The sequence below is a fragment of the Talpa europaea genome, assembly GCF_964194135.1.
Source record: "Talpa europaea genome assembly, chromosome: 7".
Classification (NCBI taxonomy): domain Eukaryota; kingdom Metazoa; phylum Chordata; class Mammalia; order Eulipotyphla; family Talpidae; genus Talpa; species Talpa europaea.
In genome coordinates, this window is record NC_140074.1 from 127328630 (window position 1) to 127353027 (window position 24398).

At 37.1% G+C, this 24398-nt stretch overlaps 1 protein-coding gene across 1 annotated transcript in view; it reads left to right on the forward strand.

Moving 5' to 3' along the window:
- The window catches only part of CEP112 (centrosomal protein 112), a gene marked incomplete at both ends in the record, with an annotated part of 340823 nt that overhangs the window by 213090 nt on the left and 103335 nt on the right, over nucleotides 1-24398 (forward strand). Inside the window, one exon of the mRNA XM_084238043.1 lies at nucleotides 625-742. Within this exon, the coding sequence (XP_084094169.1) occupies nucleotides 625-742 (118 nt within the window). The remainder of the gene's footprint in view (nucleotides 1-624; nucleotides 743-24398) is intronic.

The following is a 24398-nucleotide window of genomic DNA, read 5'->3' on the forward strand; positions in this document are numbered from 1 at the left end:
GACTGTACCCAGTGCTTGTATAAATAAATAAATAAATCTTTTTTTTAAAAAAAAAAAGAAATACATGAGAAGGAACTAAAGGGAAGAGCTTCATGGTGCAGAGAACTGTAGATATCCACTGGCTCGTGATCGCAGAGCTGAGGGTGTGAATGAAGTTACCAGCCCCAGAGCACCCTCGCCCCTGGGCCTGTTCCTGAATGAGTCCTTGCTCTCTCCCGCCTCCAGGAGTTCACAGGCCCCTGCTGGACTGCGTCTGCCTGGGATCGTCTTATGGTTCCTCCTCCAGCTCCTCACTCTGCACTCCTCAGAGTGTTCTTCCCTGACCTCTTGAGTCTTTAATCTGAAGGCTTGCCAACCTCTACCACCTTCAAAGTTCCATCCACTGTCAGAAATCATCTGACTTATATTTTGGCTTCTTTGTTTTCTATTTCCCTTCACTAGAACTTAAGTTCCATTAATGTGACCTTGTCTATCTTAGTACCTAGAAGACTGAGCACACAGTAGGTACTTGCCTTGTATGAATAAATCACACAAAATACAGGATCCATGATGTTCCAGGAGGCAGGAAGAAAGAAGAGGATTGAGAAGAGTTTATATCTGATTTCATCTGTTTTCTTGGTAAAGAACCACAGTCGTCTACTCAGAGGAGGCGTTTCAGGAAGGTGCAACTGCCAGGCTGAGCAGATGGATGGATGGAAAGGAGGAGGAGGAAGGAAATTTGCTCTGGAAGAGTAGGAGTTCTGTAAGTAGGGGAGAGAACATGGCATATAAACCTGGAAGAATATAATGTTCTGAAGTGAGCTGATAATGCAATACGAGAAGTTAGAAACAGAGTTTCAGCACAGTCATTTTAGCTGACACAGATAAAGGTGCCTGGTGCTAATCAGAATTCAGGGACTTGCTGGCAGAGAAAATCTGGAAAAAGGGATGTGGGCCAGAGTTTAATGCCATGAATTTGTTGAGTTGGCAGAATTAGGCAACGCCAAAGTCCATGGGATAAAATACAAGTGCTGGGTTCTTGATAGGAAGAGTGATTTGTATTTCCAATTGATAAATGTTTTTCACTTACTAGTAAAAGGAGTTTAGCATATTCAAATGCAGTGAAGACCCAGACTGTGAGTTCCCTCAAAGCAGTTTTTGTGAAATATTAGTTTCTAAAGCTTTGGATCCTCTTTGGTGCTGCGTACAAAATCGGCATTCATAAATGTTAAGTGAGTGAATACAAGTCTGATGACGAACTGAGAAATTCATTACAGCCACTGTGAATGTGATAATGTAAATACATTTTTTTTAAAGATTTATTTGTTTTATACAAGAACTGGGGTATAGGTCAGATGTGCGGGAGGGTGAGAGGATTCACCGGAGACAGAGTGGGAAACAGAACAGGCAGACTGACGAAATACACTGCTGAGGGGAGCAGCGGGTGAGACAGGAGAGGTCTGCTTTGCCTTGTGGGATTCTCGCTGGCTGGCGGGGATCGAACCCATGCTGCAGAGGTGGACAGCTTCACAGTGCGGCGCTCAACTGCCTGCGCCACCAGGGAGGCCTCTGTAAATATATTTTTTAAATTGTCTTGATTCATCCAAATTTGGTTTCAAGCCACTATAAATACTTTGAGTAGGTTAAATTTATCTTCTAAATCAAATTTTTTTCAGTGTTGTAATTCCTTATTAAGTATATAGCATGAACCTTTTTTCAAACATAATTTTAATTCTTCTTTACAAACTAGGAGATATTTGAGTTATTGCTATACAAATTTGAACACTAATAAATCACTGGTAGGTGATTCTGTTACTTGAATTCTTCTCACTCTCTCTTATAGAAAGTGTATTTTAATAAATCTAAAAGTTAAAATATTTGCTAGCAGTTCAAAATAGAGTTAGAATTGAGGGGTTTAGAAATTAAAATTTCACATTAAGTATAAAATTGAGGTTCTGGGAGAAGAGGAAAACAACACCAGAATATAAATAATCCGTCACTTCCCCTTTGGGTCTGGGTTGCCTCAGTAGCTTACAACGTTCAGGTTCTAAGAGAATTCCTCAGCGCAGAGCCTACCTGAGTTGCTGTCAGCAGTGATTTAGACCCAGATGATCCCTTCAATGGCTCTGAGTTAAGAGAAACATGAAATACCTCCCCAAGGTCACACTACTTGAGAGAATCCAAGAAAGTAAATGATTGACATTTGCAAAGTGAAAGCTGGTTTTCTAGCCTTTCAATTTTTTTTTTCAAACAAAATTGAAACAAAGTCCATAAAATATGAACCCATGAAAAATTAAAGAATATTGCTAAGTGATGGTAGTGGGTCATTTTTGGAAGACTGATGAAAACTTTGGTATTTAAATTTTACCAGTGTTTAAGAAATCTATTCAACTATTCTTAAAATAACCTTTCTTGAAGTGGAAGCTATTTCAGAAAATAACAGTATAAAAGTCCATGTTACTACCACTACCCAGAGAAAACCAATGGTAATTACTCAATGAGTATATGAAAAATAGTTATTTTAACTTCTCTAACAGATCATAAGAAGTAAATACTTTTATCATTTTTTAAAGTTAGCTAAGAATATTCCAATGTCATTTGAAATTCTTTGAAAATACAGATTTTACAATCTCCATTTTATGGATGTAGCATAATTTTGATATGCCTTTATTTAAAAATATTTAGCTTTAAAGAACTCTGTCTGAATTGAGGTAGATTAGCATCTTCATATATAAATTTTTATCAGTATTTTTTCCCTATGGTTTAAGATCCCAGTAAATTACCTGGCAAATTTGCTTACAAAGTTACACTAACTTGTACCCCCCCAAAAAAGAATATCTGTTTATCTAGCCAGTCCCTGTTGTTATTAATAATTTTCTTAATTTTTAGTATTCTTTTGGTGAAAACCAGTTAATATTTTTAATTTGTATTTTTAAAGGTGAGGTTGAGCATTTACAATAGTTGTGTTATTTATATTTCATTGAGAATTGCCTGCTCATGTCTACTGTCTAATTCTCTTCTATTGGGGTTTTATGTTTTTCTCATCACCATATTTAAACTCGATTTATATTTAACATGATAAAGCTCTTACCTTTGTGACAAGAATTTTTGCCATTTGCCTTTTCATTTTATGAGACACAAGTATTTTATTGGTATTTAATATATCCTGTCCATCTTTTCCTTTGTGACTTCTCCATTATAAGTAGTTGTCTTAAGCTTTAAGATTTGATGTTTAAAAATATACGAACACATCAAACATTTCCACACTGTACCCTACTAAGTAAAATGCTCTTATGCTCTTATGAAATTGACATAGCACTTACCAGCTTGGGTTCCTGGTCTATAATTTTAATGGTATCTGAAGGATTATACTGGAATTCTGCCAGCCTGAAGTCATTAAAAGTCTTTGAGCAACAATTCAGCATCTTTTTCAAATTTAAGAAAAGCTCCATATGGCATAATTATTTGAAGCTAAGGTCATAGAAACTACTTAAACCTTTGAAATTTATAATTAAAGGATTAATATTAACTTATGAAGACATTGTCATTTTGGCTTAACCTGTAGTTCTAATCTGAATTCTGTTCTTTTTACTTTGATCTTTCCCGTAACTTTTTCCTTTGCTAAAAATATGAAGTTTTATATCCTTAAAATTTTAAAATAAATATTATCCTCAACCAGTTTTGATTTCAATAAGTTGATTGACAAAGTCCAGTATAATTTCCACAGTTCCATTAATGTTGATGAACTTCAAGTTGGCATTTACCTCTGGGTGTATAAAGCCATCACTTTGAGACTGGTCTTAATGACACCTCTAAACATAGCAATAAATGAACTTACAGAAGAAAAAATATGCACAAATGACAACTGGGGAAACTGGGTGTGTATGTGCTTTGTAATGAATTGGTGTTCACTTATATTCAATTATAAGTATCTTCAAATGACCTCAATTGTAAACCTTCTTTAAATGATGAAATGATCAGGGTCTTATTTTATACAAAAGCTAGGACTTTATGTTTTTGTCATTTGGACAGTATATATTAATCAGCCCAGACCAAGTATTTCAGTTAAATCAGTTTACCTATCTCTTTTTATAACCTGAGAAATTGTGTGATCCTTAGAGATGCGGTTTTTACATCAAGCCCCAGCGTTCTGCTTTTTCTGGTTCAGATAGGAGGCACCTGTTTCACAGTGATTCCACTAAATAAATACTGGAAAAATGTCTGGAATGTTTGTTTACTAAACAAAAAGAGCAGTGTATCTAGCATCATCCTTGCTCAAATATTTACATTGTTCAGGTTTTACTGCCCCCGAGGGGAGCTGTAAACCTCAATGCTGACGTGGAGACTCAAGGATAGATGGAAAGTGCTGCTCCCTGCAGAATGGCTTTCCCTGTTTCCCAGAGAATCTTTAACTGTTTTCTCCTCTGCTGCTTTGGCTGCATGTTAAAGAGCCCTCCTATTTTCTAGCAAACTGGGAGAACAAATCAATAGCTTAACTTCAAAGTCTAGTTTTCTTAGGCTAGAAAACTACATTTTACTTGGAGAAAATAAAAGGCATTATTTTTTCTGTTAAGATTATTTGAAAATAAAATCTATAATTATCAATTAATCATTTATTTTTAAATTAAACATTTAAAATTTACAACATTAATCCTCCATTGTCATTCTCTAGCCTACCTTTCTACTATTGTAAGTAGGAGTTCTACCAATCAGAAGTTGTTGGTTTCTCTTTTTGGACTTAATTTCTATCTAAAAGAAAGGAAAAATCCCATAGATGAGTGCAACAAAAGATAGTAATTTGGTTTATTTGTCATCTTCAGAGATTGATACACAAAGTAAGAGATTTGGGAGCAAGAGATTTGGGAACAGGCACTTGTGCCCAGTGCTTGTGTGTGTGTGTGTGTGTGTTCATTTTTATTTTTGTGGAGATTTTTGCATGTGTGCGTGTGAGTATGTGTGTGTGTATTTAAGGTAAATACTGAAAATTGTACAATCCTTTTGACTTATTTTGCTTATGGCCAAACCTATAAGCATCTTATCAGATAGTGCATCTTTTTTTTTTTTAATAACAATAAAATGAAATGGAAACTATCTGTATTTCATTAGTACCTTCATCAATGATGAAATTCTTGCAAATAATAATAAAGTAATAATTTATGTACTATCTTGATAGTTTACCACAAATAGGGTGCTTTTACATTTCAATTTACCCAGGAGAGTCCCAGTATTCTGGGTGATTTACCATTTCCCCCAACCTCTTTTACACTTAAACCTGTTCCAGTTTGAGTGCTGTTACATGATTACCCTAACTATTAGGGTGTATTTAATGTATTGGAAGCAGCTTTTATTTTATTATCTCCTATGAGTTCATTATTAACCACTGTGATGACTACATATTTTATTTTATTTTTTTAAGATTTATTTATTCATGCATGTAAGAACCGGGCTACAGGCCAGATGCTCGGGAGGGTGAGAGAATTCACCAGAGACAGAGTGAGGAGCAGAACAGACAGACTGACCGAAATACACTGCTGAGGGGAGCAGCGGGTGAGACAGGAGAGGTCTGCCGTGCCATGTAGGATTCTCGCCGGCCGGCGGGGATTGGACCTGCACTGCAAAGGCTGCGGACCGCTTCACAGCACTTCGCTCAACAGCCTGTGCCACCAGGGGAAGCCCGACTACATATTTTAAATCAGTAGCTTTTTGACAGTAATGCTGACCTTAGAGTATAGATAACTAATTATTTTAATATTCCAACTAGCCTTTATGGATATTTTCAACATCACACCAACATTTCAGTAGTATTTTATATACTTAGAGCAAAAATATTTTCCATTTATTAGGAGACTCAATGAAATAGGAGTGAAGAGACTGAGAATCCATATTCATACTCCTGTCTTTTTTGTTCAGAGACTTTCTGTAAGGGGTGAGCTGATGGACATTAAGTATTCGGGGTTGAGTGTCCAAAGTTACAAAGGGATTAGAGAGCAGAGAACAGTGGAAGAGCTCTGGCCTGAGAGTTGTCTTATTCTAGCCATTGTTCATAATGAAAAGGAATTACTCCCTATGGAATGGGGTTTCCTAATTCACGAATGTGATGATTAAATAAATTAATATTAAAGGTGGTCAATTAATTTAACTAAATTTAATACATTTTGAGACACAGTCAAAAAATTGAGAAAGTACATGACCCAAAAAAGTAAATCTTTTCATCCTCATGAGTAATTAAGTAGATACTAATTAAGATAATTTACTATTTTTCATGTATTGAATCAGCAAATCATTTAAAATACTACCACCATTTAAATTAATAATATCAAATACTAAGGGCACAATGAATAAATATTCTAAAATGCTACTTATTAATGGGAATATAAATTGTTACAACCTTTTTGAAAGGAATTTTAAAATGTCTTTTCATTTGTTAGTCTTTCCTTGTTTAGCATAACATTTATACTAAAACCCAAACAATATATATCTATAAAAAAGATTAATCTTACTTATGAATATTGTAAAAACATAAAGTAAAAAACTAGGTAAAAGAATCATTTAAAACATAATATACAATTACTTTTGGACTTAATTTGGTTTTATTTATTTACTTAATATTGGTTTTATTCCAGGAATGCAAAGATGGTTTGATATTAAGACTGCTATTAGCATGAATCACTATGGTGATAAATCAAAAGAGATTAATGGTGTGTGGTCTTCATATTTGTCAATGTGAGCCTAAGTGCTGTAAGAAAGAGCCCCCAATACAGTGGATGAATGAATTCATAAAGTTGATTTTTCTCTCACATAACAATTTAGAGGTACTAGTGTGACCCAAGGGTGGGAACAAATGGTTTTGTTTCACTAGGTCATTTAGGAACTCAGGCTGGCTGGTGGGATGCCTCTATCATGTTCACATGGAGCTTCCATCACCCCCTTGAGGACAGATATTCCAGTTGATTTCCCAACCAACAGAAGGAGGAAAAAGAATGTGAGGAGGACAAAACATTGCCTTTTCAGGCAGTACTGTGTCAGTTATGCACATCATTTTCACTCACATTCCACTGGAGAAATCCTAGTTCCAGGGTCACACCTGGGACTTGTTAGTATCTGCAGCACTGAAAATTTGGTGAGGGGGAGATAATTTTTTTAAGTAAAGAAGATTGGATATTGAGGGGCAATTAGCAGATAATGGCACAGTCTCAGCATGCTCATCATTTGATGCCTGGCCTATTGGTTCTAGACACTTAATATAGCAGTGAACAAAATAGGCAGATAGTACTTTCCCAAAGCTCACACTATCATGTGAGATTGAACATGCTACATAAGAAACATCAAATTTTAAAACGTGTCTAACTGCTATTGAATAAGAAATAACAGAGAAGATCAAGGAAGGCCTGGAGTACTAGGGTTGGGACCATTTAAATAGTGTGTTCATGGTTGACCTTATTGGAAAGGTTAACGAAGGTGTCAGGTTAGTCATGAAGATATTTAGAGGAAGGAATTTCTGGCATAGCAAACAAATCGAGCAAAGACCCAAAAATCATGGCTGGCATGGTTAAGGGGACAGCAGGGAAGTCAGGGTGCAGAGAGCAGAGTTGACACAGGGGAGACAATAGAAGATGAGGTTTGAAGGATCCAAAGGTCCTGTGTATTATATGTCCTTGAAGCTGTTGTAAGGACTTTGAGTTTAACTCTGAGGAATGGGAGAACATTTGAGTATTATTCCAGGAGTGATATGATCTGACTCAGGCTTGAAATTTCTTATAGTAATGAGGAAAGAGTGGGAAATCCATTAGAAGGGCACTGTAGTCATCCAGTAAAAGAAGTTTAAATCAGAGCGGACCTGGTGGAGGTAGTCAGAATCTGGGTAGATTTTAAAGTTGGAACCAACATAGTTTTCTGATAAATTTTATATGGGATGAGAAACTAAGAAAAAGTAAGTCCTAGATAAGCTTATACATGGGGGGGGGGGAATTGGAAACATGCTCGCTCTTTTCTCAGTGGGATGGGGTTACATGGAATTTCAAATTTACCAGTTTTTTTTCTTAATGTTCTCTATTGTAACAATTTTGTGAGTGGAACAGTGATGTATAGAAACCACCATCTAGTTATGCTGTTGCTGTACCCTTGAACCCTAGGGCATCTTCAGTCTGCTTCCCCTTTTCTTCCCCTGGGAGACCAGAGTCATAAAGAAAAGCATGTGTGGCCTTCAGTCCTGTCATGACATTAACTGACATCAGAAACAAAAGTGATGCCATTGTGATGTCACCAGTCCCTCCTCACTCCTGCCTGCGAGGTGGTAGGGTTCTCAAATCCCCTGTCCTCTAGCCCAAGCCATCTTTCTGTGAGGACAGGGAGGCTGTGCCCTCATTAGCATCACAGAAAAGCTGAAGCTTGACCTGTTCTGCAGCCTGTTAGAGGGCCCTCTTCTTTGCTTCTTGGATCTCCATGGGGGCAAAAAAGAAATGTGTGCATTTCTGACTGTAGACTTCTCCTCTCCCAAAGAAAGCCAAGCCTGAGTCTGATAGGGATGAAAGGGGAAAGTGGAACTGCCCCCGAGAGAGAGCAGGCTGGTAGTCTGAGGTCCCAGAGGGAAGCAAAACCATGTGGCCTCAAAGAGAACAAGGTAAGACTGAGATACCCTGTGTGTTCTTGAGACAGTGATGCTTCCAAAAAAGAAATCTCGTTGCTGATAGGTGCTGGCAACATATGAACAGCCCCTTCCCTCAGAGAAAATTATTTTAATGGGGTGGGTATAGTAGAACAAGCAAAGCAGAGCTTACCTGTAACTGAGGTCAGAGTCATTGCAAGATCTATTGGAAAGCATTCCCTGGGGAACATCCAGGATGGTGTCTGGCAGTCTGTGTTGGGGGAGGGGGGGAGTGGTGTGGGGACTTGAATCCCTTCTCAATGAGGGAAATTGCAAACTTATAACATCTCCCTCCCTTGCTTAATAACTTACCAAATACCAGTGCCCACACCAAAGTGAAGTCACCACAGCTCCTTGGCGTTCTGGCCAAGGATTTGCATTATCCCATTTTTCTTCTTCTACCTTTCTTTTTTTATTTCTTATTGCTTATTTTAATTCACTTAATTCTTAGTATACAGTTCAGTGGCATTAAGTACATTCAAATGGTTGTGCAACTATCTACCATCCATCTCCAGAGCTTTTACATCTTGCAAAACTGAAACTATACCCATTAGGCACACATGTGTTTAATTATATTTCCTATTTCCTCCTCCTCAACCCCTGTCCTCACTGTTATTCTTGCCGTCTGTATGTGCTTGATCACTTGCTGTCTGAATGTGCTTGATCCACTCCTGTGAGTGGAATTGTGCAGTATTTGTATTTTTGCAACTTATCACTTAACTGAATGTTTTGAAGTTTTATCCATTTGTAGCATGTTTCAGAATTTTCTATTTTAAAAATGGCTGATTAATACTCCATTGTATGTCTATATGACATTTTGTTCATCTGTTCACCCTGTCAATGGACACTGGGGTGGCTTCCACATTTTGGCGTTGGCGCATAACGCTGCTAGGAACATGGATGTACAAATATCTGAGTTTCTGCTTTCAAATATTTGAGGGATTTACTCATATATGGAATGGCTGGATCAGCTAGTAACTCAATTTTTACTTTTTTGAGGAACCCGTCATATTGTTTCCATAGTTACTGCACCAGTGTACATTCCCACCAACAGTTCCAATTTCTCCACCTCATATAGCCATTACTCACGCTCACACATGATGAGAAAATGCATGTGAAGTTTTGTTATTGTCTGCCTTCATCACATAAAACATATATAACTTATGTTGGATTGATAGCCTCTATTACGTAAATAATATGAAATTTTTGCAAAACAGCATAGAAATCAGGCCATAGTATAATTATCCTATGCACATGTTAAAAAATTATTTTTAAAAAAAGTGTGTGTGGCATGTCATTCTCAGTGAATGAATGACCTTTTTAAAAAACAATATTAGTTTCTTTCTCTACATTTCCCATACAAGTGAAAACATCTGGTATTTTTCTTTCTCCTTCTTACTTATTTCACTTGGCATTATCTCCTCCAGTTCCATAGATGTTGTCGTAAGTGGCAAGAGCTTCTCTTTTTTTTTTTTAATAACCGAATGGTAATTCCATTGTGTATCATAAGAGCTTCCTAATTCATTCACCTGTCCTTGGGTAATTAAGTTGTTTCATAAGTTGGCTATTGCAAATAGTGCTGCAGTGAACATAAGAGTACATATATTCCTTTGAATTACTGTGTTTGTATTTATCGGGTAGAGACCTAGGAGTGGAATTGCTGGATCACATGGGAGATCTATTTTTAATATTTTGAGAAACCTTCTTCTCCACAGGGAAGAAAATTTTGAGAAAAGCTCTTCTGCATAGGGGCTGGACCAGTCTACGTTCCCACAAACAGCAGGCAGGGGTTTCTTTTTCTCCACATCCTTGTGAACACTTGTTATTTCTGTTCTATTTTACACAAGCTATTTGGGTCAGAAAAAAATAAATAAATAAATAAATAAACCCTAAAAAACAGACTACAGAGTTGAAGCTAGCAGAGGGGAAGGGGGCTGTGAAGAGCAAAATGTGGAGGGGGGCAGTGGATGATGGCAGAGGACTATGGGGGCCTTGGTGGTGGGTGTGATGTGATCACATCCTCTGAAGGGGGGAAATCCTATATTTCTGAACTGTTATACAGTGATGTAAACCAATGTCAAGAAAATAAAAACAGTATTAGTTTGATAAGTTGAATAATTCTTTTAAAGTATCGGAATCCCCAAATTGGGTAGAAAATGTAACTCCCATTTTTTAAAATAGTTTATATTCTGATTCATAACCAAGAATATATATATATATATATATATATATATCTGTGCTATCTACCCATAAGTTACTAGTGTGCACCCATGCAAATACATAGTTCTACAATTTAGAGTATGCTAATCAATTTCAATAACATTATAGACTGTACCATCATATTTATGACTAAAATACTCATTAACCAGCCAGGTGGAGAGTATTGTGTAATATTTTTTGTATTTTTCAGATTACAAATTATTATCAGAACAAGAAAAGCTACATTTTAAGTGTGTGCAGATGTGAATTTTGGCTAACAGAACTGTTTTTAATATTCATTTATGGTATTCTCTTGGCAAAGAAATGGACATTTGTTCCCACTGAATGAATTTAACAGATCAGTAGACACTGTAGGGATACTCTAAGGAGGCAACCCTGGGTCATGAAAAATATCTCATAAAACATCAGTGTCTTTGAATGTTGTGACAGTTGCTTGTGTTATTTTGCAGTTTACATTAATATTGAATGAGTAATTTTAAGATTTTTTCAAATGAGTTTTTAAATGAGAACTACAAACCTAAAAGAATTTGAAAGTCTATATGAAATTCTAGGTTAGGGTGCAAGGCTGGGCAGTCTCAGAAGGTCCCTAGTAATGAGAGGATGTTTTATGGAAAAGATGGTCCTTGATGTATAATATTTAAATTGGTGTTAAATACAAAGAATTTTCTGAGGCAGCCCAAGGAGAAAAATGGAGTGCTATTACCTTAGAGCAAATTGTAATGGTTTATGAAAAACATTGAAGATGGATATTTGAAATTTTTCTTTTGAACTTTTTATTTACACTTACTGAAAATTTGCAAAAGTAGTGTAGAAAATTCCCTTGCATCCATCACCTAGCTTCCCCCATGTCAATGTCTTATTTATCCATGTTACATTCCTGGAAACCAGGAAGTGAGCACTGGCTCACCCTTCACATCCACACAGGTAGATTACTACAGAACTTGTGTGTCCTCCACCTTTCCCCCACTATTTTGTCGTCGTTTCAGGATGCAGCCTAGGATCTCGTTGCATTTAGTTGTCATAGACCTTTTGTTTCCTCCAATCTGTAACAGTTCTCAGTCACGCTGTCTTTTTTATAACCTTGAACACTCCTGGAGAGTGCAAGTTATTTTGTAGAATGTTTCTCACTTTGGGTTTGTCTAATGTTTTTTCATGATTATTAGATTGAGGTTCTGCATTTTTGGTAAAAATACTACAGAATTGCTATTGTGCCTTTCTCGAGTGCATTTTATCAAGAATTTGATAAATATCTTTAGTCACACTAATATTGATCATTGAATTTCAAGTGAGATCTGCCACATTTCTCTGCTGTAAAGTTACTGTTTGCTTTTGTAATATATTAAATATCTTATCATGTGTAAAATATCTTGAGGAGATACTTTGAGACTATGCAGGTACCCTATTTCTTCTTCAGACCGTCATCCACCACTTCATCCATCACCTTCATTGGTGAATCTTGCCTGCAACAAATTATTATTTCTTTTGTTACAGTTTTTCTGAAACATTGGCATTTCCTAGCTTTATCTTATGCTGAGGCCATGGGGCTTTTTCCATATTTTTGAAGGAGAAACTATTGCAAGTCAAAGGTCACTTTTTAAATGCAAGATTTTTTCAGAGTAGGAATTGGCTGTGAAGGGATATAAAAGAAGAAAGTGAGATGAAGCTAGAGGTCAAGTTTATGGAAAAACAGTGCATGCTGTGAGGGTTTGGATACCTCCTAAAGAGAGCCCTTGACTGGACTCTGTTTTCTAGGAGAGCATGTAAGGAGAAAATCACAATTAGAACAGGATACAGTGCAATAAAAATTTAAATGTCACTAGTTCAAACTCATGGAATTGAAAACTTCTGAGAAAAATGTACTAGGGGGTTCTCACAAAGAAGAAAAGTCTCTTAAGTGGCTAATGCTCAACAGCATTCTCCGGAAACATAACATTTAATAAGGAATTTTCCTAGAATGGAGGTTCAGTAGATATTATTTCAACTTTTCTAAAAATAGAGTGAGATGTAATATATTATAAGTTAATCTGAGCTCCAGAATTCCTTTAAGAAGCTACGAACTACCATAAGGTCAAATTATTTGGGAATCAAAGTAACAACCAGATAATATTTACTTTAACAAAAAATTGAATCTCTGCTATTCAAATGCTACTGTGCTAAATAACCAAAATTAATTATAATAGTATTTTCTCTGGAGTAAAAATCATTTCGCTTCAAGCCATATGAAATGGGATTAACTAGCAATGTCTTAAAATAACCTGTTATAAGATAGTCCCAGAATATTAACCTTGAGAAAGTTAATAAACTAGCAATCCACAGCCTCTGCAGCACGAGTTCGATCACTGATCTACACGCTGGCCAGAGAGCAACCCCCATGGTGAAGCAGGCCTCTCGTGTCTCACCCGCTGCTCTTCTCAACAGTGTATTTCAGTCAGTCTGCCTGTTCTGTTCCCCACTTTATCTCTGGTGAATCCTCTCACCCCCCGCATCTCTGGTCTGTACCCCAGCTCTTGTATGCTGGGGTATAAATCTTTAAACAACAAAAAAAAAAGCTTAGATAAACCAAAAGGCCTTTTCACAACATTTAAGTGAATGGCTGCTTCACTGAAGTATGCAATTTTAGTGTATTTGTACTTTTAGGAGAATTTTTATTTAAGGAAAAGGTATCACATTAGTGTCTGTATCTTTGGGCTAGTTTGCAAATGCAGTATCACCAGTTTAATTCGGTTGAACTTCATACAAAGTGGGCTTCATATAAAATGACCTAGGCAATGTGTATAGAAAATACAAGGAAGAAAAGATATCATCATTTATCCAGACATAAAGGGTCAAAAGTATTTTAACCTAGTTTTTAAAAAAAATATGAATTAGTTTTATTTCTCATCAAATATAGCTGAAAATAAAATAGTGCCACCACCACATTAGCTTAAATAGAGAGCTCACCCAGAATAGTGGACCACGCTTGGCAGGGTCTGTAGAATTTCCATGTTATCTGCATTTATTAGTTTATAAACTGAAAATAAAGTACTATAAAAATTTCCAGTCAGAGTGCTGTTTTGGCATGATTTTTAACTGCCCTGTACCATCTTCTGAAAGTGTGCCTTATATGGCTAAGGGATTGGACAACATTTTAATCAAAAATCCAGATGTCAAGACCTCGGAAAGGGCCTCCCCTGGTGGCGCAGCGGTTGAGCGCTGAGCTGCAAAGCTGCCCACAGCCCCTGCAGCACTGGTTCAATCCCCGGCCACCAGCAAAGGTCCCACATGGTGCGCAGACCGCTCCTGCTTCGCCCGCTGCTCCCCTCAGCAGTGTATTTTGTCAGTCTGCCTGTTCTGTTCCCCGCTCTGGCTCTCGTGAATTCTCTCACCCTCCGGTGCTTCTGACTGTACCTGGTGCTTGTATAAATAAATAAATAAATCTAAGGGGAAAAAAAAAAAGACCTCGGAAAGAGAAGCCAGTTAAATGTAACCAGTCCTTACTGTTCAGCAACTGTAGAAGTTGCACAGCTTTGGATAGGCTGTTCTTAGGGAAATCTTTGATTTTTAAAAATATCATGAGCAGGAATTTACTTGAGCAAGAAAGGAGTCTGATTTTTGCTTTGACCTGATCATTCAAGAAGGAAAAGAGGAGGTAATTTTGAAATCGTTTTGTAATCTTTTACAGTTAGGTAACTGTTGGATGGTTTAGCCACATATATCTCCACTTCAAGTATCTCACTGTTTTGTAATATTTTTAATTAGATAGACTCATCCCCGTAGATAGGTGATAGTAACTGAAATGTGAACCATGTTGGCACACTGAGGTTTTATAATTAAAAACCGTGAAAACTAAAATTCATGGTAGTTGGAACAGTGTGCAGCAAGAACTGCCTATATTTAAGAAACATCATCTAACTATATAGAATGTTTATGAATTTTATGGGTTTTTCTTTCTACTAAGTGGCTGACAAGGGGCACATCCTGTGTTGGGGGGGGGTCTGTCATACAATGTGTTTTGTTGGCTGTCTTTCCCTAATTATCCTCACTAATTAAGAAAATAAAATTAAATTAAAAAATAAAAATAGCCATCCCTTATTGAACTGAGTGGCAAACATTCTTATAAAAGCCTATTTCAATGTTTCCTCTCAACATCTCTTAAGTAAGTGCTTTTATTGTCTTTGTAGAGGTTTAGATAGGTTTTGTATTTTGGAGAGAGGAAATTCAAACTCAGTTTGACTCCTGAGTTTGTGCTCTTAACTCCTTTTAATGCTCATGGTAACAATATGTGTTAAGACTGCTTAGAAGGGAAATAAGGGAAGCTATGAGAATAGACCAGTATGGACAATGTAGTCTTAGGACCGAGAGGGACTTCCCTGAGGAAGTAACGCTTATACTTCTGTGATAAGAAAGAACATTAGACAGACTTGCAGGGAGAGACGTGGGGTCCAGCCAGGCCTCTGTCAGCTATGAGGTAAGCAGCCCTAGACCTGAGTGACCTCTTTTTTTTTAAATTTTATTTTATGTATTTTTTACATCATTTTTCCTTTGTGCACAATATATGCATTTTCATCTTGGTTATATCCCCCATACAATTCCCACCCCATGTGACCTCTTCCAACATGACTCTGTCCTCCTCTTATGTGGCTGCTGTCTTTTTTTTTTTTTTTTTGGTTAAAGATTTATTTATTTATTTATACAAGCACTGGGTACAGTCAGGGTGAGAAAATTCACCAGAGCCAGAACGGGGAACAGAACAGGCAGGCTGACGAAATACACTGCTGCAGCGGGGAGCAGCGGGCGCAGCAGGAGGGTTCTGCAAGCCCTGTGGGACTCTCGCCAGCAGCTGGGGATCGAACGGCGCTGCAAAGGCTTCGGGGCAGCTTCGCAGCCCAGCGCTCAACCGCTGTGCCACCAGGGGAGGCCCTGGCTGCTGTCTTTTGAATCTTTCTATTGCCACATTCTTCCTTACCAACTCAACTTTGACTTGTGTCTATTCTAGTTCCTGACCCCTTATTACCCACACCTTTTATTTTCAAGTCTACTTACCTATGTGTTTCTGCCTTGATTGGCCTTAAATATTTAGTACCTGAAGATCTTTCAGCTCTTATTCATTCAGTTTGGACTTGATCTCGGATGCCATTTGACTTAATGGAATCCTCTTAATAATGTGCTTTGTCTAGCAGAATTGTTGGTCTAACTCCCTGGATAAACACTGAACTTTCCCCGTGGTGTTTCTGTAAAGAATAACTAGAAGGGTCCCGCTAGTCCCTGGGTCCTGTGGTGTAGAGGAAACACTCACCCATGTGCATTATCTTATCTTTTGAAATTTTATGTTCTGAATTTTTGCTTTATGCTTTTATTTGCACTGTAGAGTTTTACTTTTATATGAATAATCTTTTTGAATAACAGCTTTAGAAAAGAGATGTCTGCTTTTGCTTTTAATCTTAAAAATGTCAAAAAACAAGCTTTTATCTGATGTAAATCCTAAAGTCTTATACATTCATTTAAAAAAAAGTGTTAGTTCCCTTTTTAAATTTTTCATTGACATCTGTAGAAATTTCCGTCCATTTAAATAGCAGTGCTTGAAAGTCACTTTGACTTTTGAAAGCTGTCAGATTGCCTTATCGTTGTCTTTGAGAGATTAGGGATGCTTGTTTGGAAGGTGGCCTTTTTTCTAAATAAAACTGAAGTTTTGTTGTTCTATTGTAGTATTTCATTTGGATCTGGTTCATTTCTGGTGGAGATAATATATAACAGAAACCAAAAATAGTTCAATAAGAAAGCCTTCAATTATAAATAGGTTGGCTGCTGTTTGATGGCTTTGCGTGTCCTTGTCAGCTGCATTAACTGCTGCTTTTGATAGATGTGGAAGAATTTTCTGGACTCTCAGGATCTGTGGTGGAGCAATGGTATATAAAATAATTCTATTCCTTTCTTAACTGTGAATCATCTACAAGGAGAAAAGCTGTTTTGCATTTTTGCATGTAAATATTCTGTATTGCCAGAAAGAGCAAATCAAAGGAAAGAAACATATTTTTCAACAATAATAGCGCTTTTAACACATATTATGATTGGAAAGCAACAATGAAAACATTATGTATTAATGTAAAGAAAACAAGAATGGCTTTACATATGTTTTAGTACTACAGTGTTACTCCTGTTTATATTTTAGACAAAAGATGAGGTATTCTGTTATTACAGATATGCTTGGCTCTTCTTTTAACTTTTAGTTCTAAATAGGAAATTGATAAAATTAGGAAGAGCAGAAGTTTTTAAACTTACTTAATTAAATAACACTTTTCTGATGAAAGTTAGATGTTGCTTCAAATTCTGTCTCATTCATTGGGCTTTACTTTGATGGCTGTGACTTGTATGTGATTACATTGGCACTGGAAGAGCAGTGTCCTAACCCAAATCATAATGAACCATAGCCAAAATGACATTGGATGGATTGACTCATTGATGAATTGTTACAACACACTGGCCTCTGAGTTACTTGCTTTTATTTTTTATTTCATTTTCTTAATTTTATGTATTTTTTACATAATTTTTTGTTTTTGCACAATGTATGCATTTTCATCTTGGTTATATTCTCCATACAATTCCCACCCCCCTTATTTTGACCCTAATCCCTCCTCTACTCCCCCCCCCCCCGTAGTGTGTTTCTGGTTAATAATTGCTTGTTGATTTTGATTTTTACTTTATTATAATTAGTCTTTTTCCTGGTCTCTTATTTAGGTTTTCTAAATTCCTGCTATGAGTGAGACCATCCGGTATTTTTCTTTTTCTTTCTGGCTTATTTTGCTGAGCATGATCCCTTCCAACTCCATCCATGTTGCTGCAAATTGCATGAATTTTTCTTTTTTGATTGCTGAGTAATATTCCATGGTATATATGTACAATATCTTCTTGATCCATTATCTATTTTTGGGCATTTGGGTTGTTTCCATAGCTTAGCTATTGTAAATAGTGCTGATATAAACATAGGGGTGTGGGTGCCCTTTTGAATTAATGATTCTGTGTCCTCTGGGTAAATACCCAAGAGTGGAATTGCTGGATCATATGGAAGCTCCATCTTTAGCAGGTTGAGGAATCTCCGCACAGCTTTCCACACTGCTTTTGGATCAGTTTGCACTCCCACCAGCGGTGCAGGAGAGTTCCTTTTTCTCTACATCCTTGCCAACATTTGTTGTTGCTAGATTTTTAATATGTGCCATTCTCACTGGTGTAAGAAGGTATCTCATTGTAGTTTTGATTTGCATTTCCCTGATTACAAGTGATGCTGAACATTTTTTCATATGCGTGTTGGCCATTTGCATTTCCTCTTTGGAGAAGTTCCTTTTTAGCTCTTCTGCCCATTTTGTGACTGGATTATTTTCTTTGTTTTTGTTGAGTCTCTTCAGCTCTTTGTAGATTTTTGTGATCAGTCCTTTCTCATTAGTGTTGTGTGCAAAAATTCTCTCCCAGTTGGTGGGGTGTCTCTTTATTTTGGTTACTGTCTCTTTTGGTGTACAGCAGCTCTTTAATTTGATGTAATCCCAGCTGTTTACCTTTGCCTTTGCTATCACTGCTTTGGGTGATGAGTCTTTAAAGATGTTGCTGAGGTGCATGTCATGTAGTGTTTCACCTATATTTCCTTCTATATATTTTATGGTTTCAGGTCTTATGTCTAGTTCTTTAATCCATTTTAAGTTGGTTTTTGTGCATGGTGTGAGGTAGTAGTCAAGCTTCATTCTTTTGCATGTAGCAACCCAGTTTTCCCAGCACCATTTATTGAACAAACTTTCTTTGCTCCATTGCATATTCTTTGTTCCTTTGTCAAAGATTAGTTGACCGTAAATCTGTGGGTTTATTTCTGGATTTTCTATTCAGTTCCATCGGTCCGTGTGTCTATTCTTGTTCCAATACCATGCAGTTTTGATTATTATGGCTTTGTAGTATAGTTTGAAATCTGGGCTTGTGATGCCTTCATTCCCTTCTTTTTTTTCAGGAGAGGTTTGGCTTTTCGGAGTTTTGGTGGCTCCATATGAATTTCATCAATATTTGTTCTATTTCTTTGAAGAATGTCATTGAAATTTTTATTAGAATAGCTTTGAATCTGTAAATTTTTTTTTGGTAGGATGGCCATTTTGATAATGTTAATTCTTCCAATCCATGAGCAGGGGATGTCTTTCCATTTCTTTGTGTCTTCTATTTCTTTTTACAGTGTTTTATAGTTTTCTTTGTATAGGTACTTTACCACTTTCATTAGGTTTATTCCCAAGTATTTGATTTTTTTTGCTTCAATAATAAAAGGGATGGTTTTCCTTGTGTCGTTCCTTCCCATCTTAGCTGCCATAGTCTGTCAATGTAGTCACTTATTTGAACTACCTTCAACTTCTGGCCTAACCCTGGTTAAACCAAATGCATGGGTTCCAAATGCTCGTCCTCAACTTCATCTTGACAGTTGAACATGATTCAAAGAAAGAAACTACTATGCAACTGTCTTCACTTAAACTTAAGTAGTATCATCATGGAAATGCAAATCAAAACTATAGTGAGATACCACCTCACATCTGTGAGAATGGCTCATATCAAAAAGACCAGAAACAACAAGTGTTGGCAAAGGTGTGGAGAAAAAGGTACCCTCCCCAAGACCTTTCCACTTAAGTTTTTCCTTCGACGAGTTTTCCCCCCCAGATCTCCTGTTTCTCAGTGACCACCTGGCCTCTGCCTAAATGTTAGTCTTCCATCATTTTCTGTCACTGTACACTGCTCCACCTTCTTCTTACTTTTTATGATTTATTAGTAGTTATTGTTCACCATTGTTTTCATGTGCCTACAACAATGCCTAGCACAGCTAATAAAAAATTGTTGGATGGATGACTATTTCTTAGTTTTTTTTTTCTTTTTCAACTATAAAACCCCAATAAGACTGAAAGGTTTTGCAAAGATAGTTGTTGGGCCTCATTTTCACCAACCAGCAAAATTGATGCAGATATTATTTGTGCTCTCTGAATAGAATAGAATGAATAGAGCAAAACAGAAACCATTCTTTCCTGCTCCTGGTAATGAATATGATTTGAATATATACATTAATGCAGCTTAAAGTCCTGAAAAGAACTGGTATAACTGGTAAACATTTGAAACTGGATATTAAAGTGATAGAGGGAGTGAAAGAGCTTGCCCTGTGAAGATTAATTTTTAAAGTTTTCATTTTAGGTAGAAGATTGAGAGATTCTATGGGCAGGTTCTTTGATACCATGAATGGGTTAATTCAGATCAGTTTTCAACAAAGCACCATTTAGAAGAATTTAGAAGAGATAATTTCAGGTCAAATGAAAGGAAGTACAGGGATGCCTCATTTATCAGATATTGTCCAAGAATAAAACATTCCACATGTTAGTTTCCAAATAACTAAAATGTAATCCCTATGAATGTGCCAAAACTTACATTTTGAAGGTTGTTTTTCTAGCATACTCCCCTACTCTTTTAAAAGCTTTTTTTTTTTTTTTAATTTTCTAGAGGCATGTCTTATTTATTTATTTATTATTTGTTTGTTTGGTTTATACATGCACTGGGTACAGTCAGAAGCGCGGGAGGGTGAGAGAATTCACCAGAGCCAGAGCAGGGAGCAGAGCAGGCAGAAGGACCGAAGTACACTGCTGAGGGGAGCAGCGGGCGGCAGGAGAGGTCTGCTCGCCATGTGGGACCCTCCTCCGGTGGCCGGGGAGCAGCCAGGGATCGAACCGGCTGCAGAGGGTGCAGGCAGCTTCGCAACCCAGCGCTCAACCGCTGCGCCACCAGGGAGGCCCTCCCCTACTCTTTTAACCAAAAAATGCTAAAGTATTAACATCCTCCCTGAAAATAGTCATCACTGAATAATGTTGGTGCCACACATAAATTTTCCTATGTGAAGTGTGCACCCCACTGTCATTCTAGTTCTCTCTCTTTTTTATAGTTGTTCTAAATCTTCCCTCTTCTTTCAGTTATCACTTTATTCTGATGGCAGCTGGTTTTCTACACCCAGTAGCCTGGGTAGGGCCTCAGAACAGTGCCTAAATGACATAAACAATTGTCACTAGAATTCTGACCTCTTGGCAACTGAGATACCGTGATGGTAGTATAAATTATAAAATATTATTAAATACATTAAAATTATGGTGTTGATGGGGACTTTTATGGCTCCTGCCACTATAAAGTTTATATACGTAGTGTCTATCCTTGGCTTATTGGATTATGGACCTGATAATCTGACCTAGCATTGGTGGTACTTAATGTTATTCTGTTAGTAGCATATTGAAGATATAATTCATATTTAGGATGACATTAAGTCCCAGTTTTAAAGCCCATTTTCTCAATGCAATTCCTAACACTCCATTCATTCTCAAAACTTATCCGGTCTTGACAATAAATTAAACATTCACCCTATACATAATGCACTTTAAATAATTCACAAAGTACTATTATTTTTTTTATTCATCTCAGAGAAGAGCTGCCTGAAATTGGAAAATAGAACTCAGATAAGGGATTTTTTTTTAATGATGGCATCAGAAATATACTTAATGAAAAATTATGCTCAATGCGTTAACCAAAAAGAAGTAAATGTGAATTAATGAATTCTTCCTGATATTTGACTATATATCTCTTTTAGAGGAAACTTTGGCAATTTATATAGTATTCCCAGCATATGTGTTGCATGAATAAATCTATTCACATACATTTGAAGTAGAAAAATGTCTTAAATTTATTTTTTAAAAAAATTTATAGACTCAGAATATAAAACAATGTTATAACTTCTACACAGAGAAAGAAACTATCATTAAAATGAAAAGATACCTTACTGATTGGGAGAAAATATTAGCACATCATACATCTAACAAGGGGCTAATATCCAAGATCTACAGAGAACTCAACAACAACAACAAACAATAAAAAATAAATAAAAAATGGGAGGCGCTAAATGGACATTTCTCTAAAGAAGAAATACAGAAGACAAACAGGCATATGAAAAAATGTTCAACATCATTTATCATCAGGGAAATGCAAATCAAAACCACAATGAGATATCATCTCCCAACTGTGAGAATGACCCATATCAAAAACACCAGAAAGGGCCTCCCCTGGTGGCCCTTGAGGGCCGCACTATGAAGCTGTCCGTGACCTCTGCAGTGCGGGTTCAATCCCAGCTGGCCCGTGAGGGTCCCACATGGCGTAGCAGACCTCTTCTGTCTCACCCGCTGCTCCCCTCAGCAGTGTGTTTCGTCAGTCTGCCTGTTCTGTTCCCCGCTCTGTCTCCGGTGACTCCTCTCACCCTCCCGCACATCTGGCCTGCACCCCAATTCTTGTATAAATAAATAAATAAATAGTTAGATAAATAAATAAATAAATCTTAAAAAAAACCAAAACACCAGAAACAGTAAGTGTTTGATGAGGAAGTGGAGAAAAGGACCCCTGTTACACTATTGGTGGGCATATGCACTGGCCCCTATGGAAAACAGTATGGAGGCTTCTCAAAATATTAAAAATAGATCTACCATATTATTCAGCAATTCCACCCCTAAGTATCTGCCCGAAGAATGCAAAAACACTAATTTGAAGAGGTATGTACACTCCTGTGTTTATTTCAGCAGCATTTACAATAGCCAAGTTATATAGGCAACCTATGTGCCCAAGAACAGATGAGTGGATAAAGAAGATGTGGTATATACACACCGTGGAATACTACTCAGCTATATAAAAAACAACACATGAACTCTCACCATTTGTGATAACATGGATGGAACTGGAGGGGATAATGCCAAGTGAAATAAAATAAGAAGGAGAAAGACAAATTACTGTGTAGTTTCACTTATATGTGGAATATAGAGAAACAAAACACGAGGTCAGATAAAACCAAACCAAAAACAGATCCTAGAAATCTGATTGTAAAATTGAGACTACGAGAGTTGGTAGGTGGTGAGCAAAATGTGGAGGGGCCCAGATGACAATGGTGGAGGGCCATGGTGGTGGCCTCACCACTCACTTGGTGGTAAGTGTTGTGTGGTCACATCTATCTGAAGATGTTAGGATGTGACCCTATTACTCTGAACTATATTTAGTATTTTAAGCCAACGTTACTTCAATTAAAAAAAGAAAACAGAGGGAACCAGTAGAATAAGTTTGTTATGTTGACAATGAATCCATGAAATGCACTTAATTTTCTTGCAAAATGAATGTCAGTGTAGGATTTGGGTTTTGGAATACATAGGCCAATCTATATTTTTTGTTCTACTAGATGTCTAAGTTAGAGTTTATGTTTCTGTCTGTTTGGCTAGTAAATTGCTTAGTTTACATTTTTTAATATTCTGAAGACTTGTGGCCATTTGAAAAGGCTAAATGCATTAAAGCATTTCAGGACAAAGTCTCATTTATGATACATTTGCTTAGCATTTTATTTGGTCTCTATTTTTGAGGAAATTGAAACCCATAGTCATGCTGTACCTCAGAAAAGCACTACCATGATTTTAGTTGCTTTAGATTCTAAAGCAATCACCTATAACCTTTCCAAACAAGAGACAGTAAAAGTTCTTGGGATTTTTCCCAAGTTCTGTTCTGAGATTACAGCTCTGGAGATGAGTGCTTGTGACAGATGCCAGGTACCAGGCATGTCAAGAGGCTGGTTTAGAAAGTAAGCAAGTTTATGTGCAAATCAAAATAAAACTGAATAATGGATAGAACATAGGAGATGGCAAATGCCTCAGAATCTAGGTCTACTGTGCATCTAGTCTGCATGAGCCCACAGGAGTACTTGCAACATTGAGTTTCTGGACTTGATCCATAGTGAAGTCAACATGTGTATTACACAGGGCATCACCAGAGGTGCTTGAGTCCTCTTGGCAATGGGCTGGTCCACCAGCCTTGCCCAGCAATATACTAACCTCAATAAAATTCTTTCATTGAAGACATTTTCACATTTCATAGACTTTATGAATATATAATTTGTTTTTTATAGTCAGATAGCTGGGGAGGCAATAGGAGGTTGACTCTGCATGAATTGGGGTCACTGGTTGACAGATACTAAAGATCCACGGGGTGGAGGTATGGGGGTATTTCTCCAAACCCAGCCTGACCATGTCACTGAGGCTCCCTATTCACACACCACCCAGTCATCTCCAAGGATGCTAGAGCAGAGAACTGTAAGTGTCTCTCAGTTTCTCCCACTTCAGCCAGGAGCATGAGAGACCCTCAAGTCCATCCCCCTACCCCACACATATCTGAACCACCATGATCCTCTTCCACATGAGTCTTCTTGTGAGGAGGAGGTAATAGGCTCCAATCCAAAAATTTTTAATATCATTGGGATACCCATCTGGAACATTCTAGTGGCAGTGGGGGATTATTTTTCTGAAATTAGAGAGATTGAGGGTACTAAAGAATATTTGGGTGTTTCCTGTAGGTAATTGTCAACCCTCAGTAATCCAATTTTAGTAAAGAGTGGGGTGCAGTGAAAGGAGAGAGGGCTAATAGGTACAGACTACTCTTTAAAACATAATACTGTAAAAGAAAGATTTCAATAAGTTCAAGACAAATGGTACCTCAGGTATATGTGTGTTGGGCA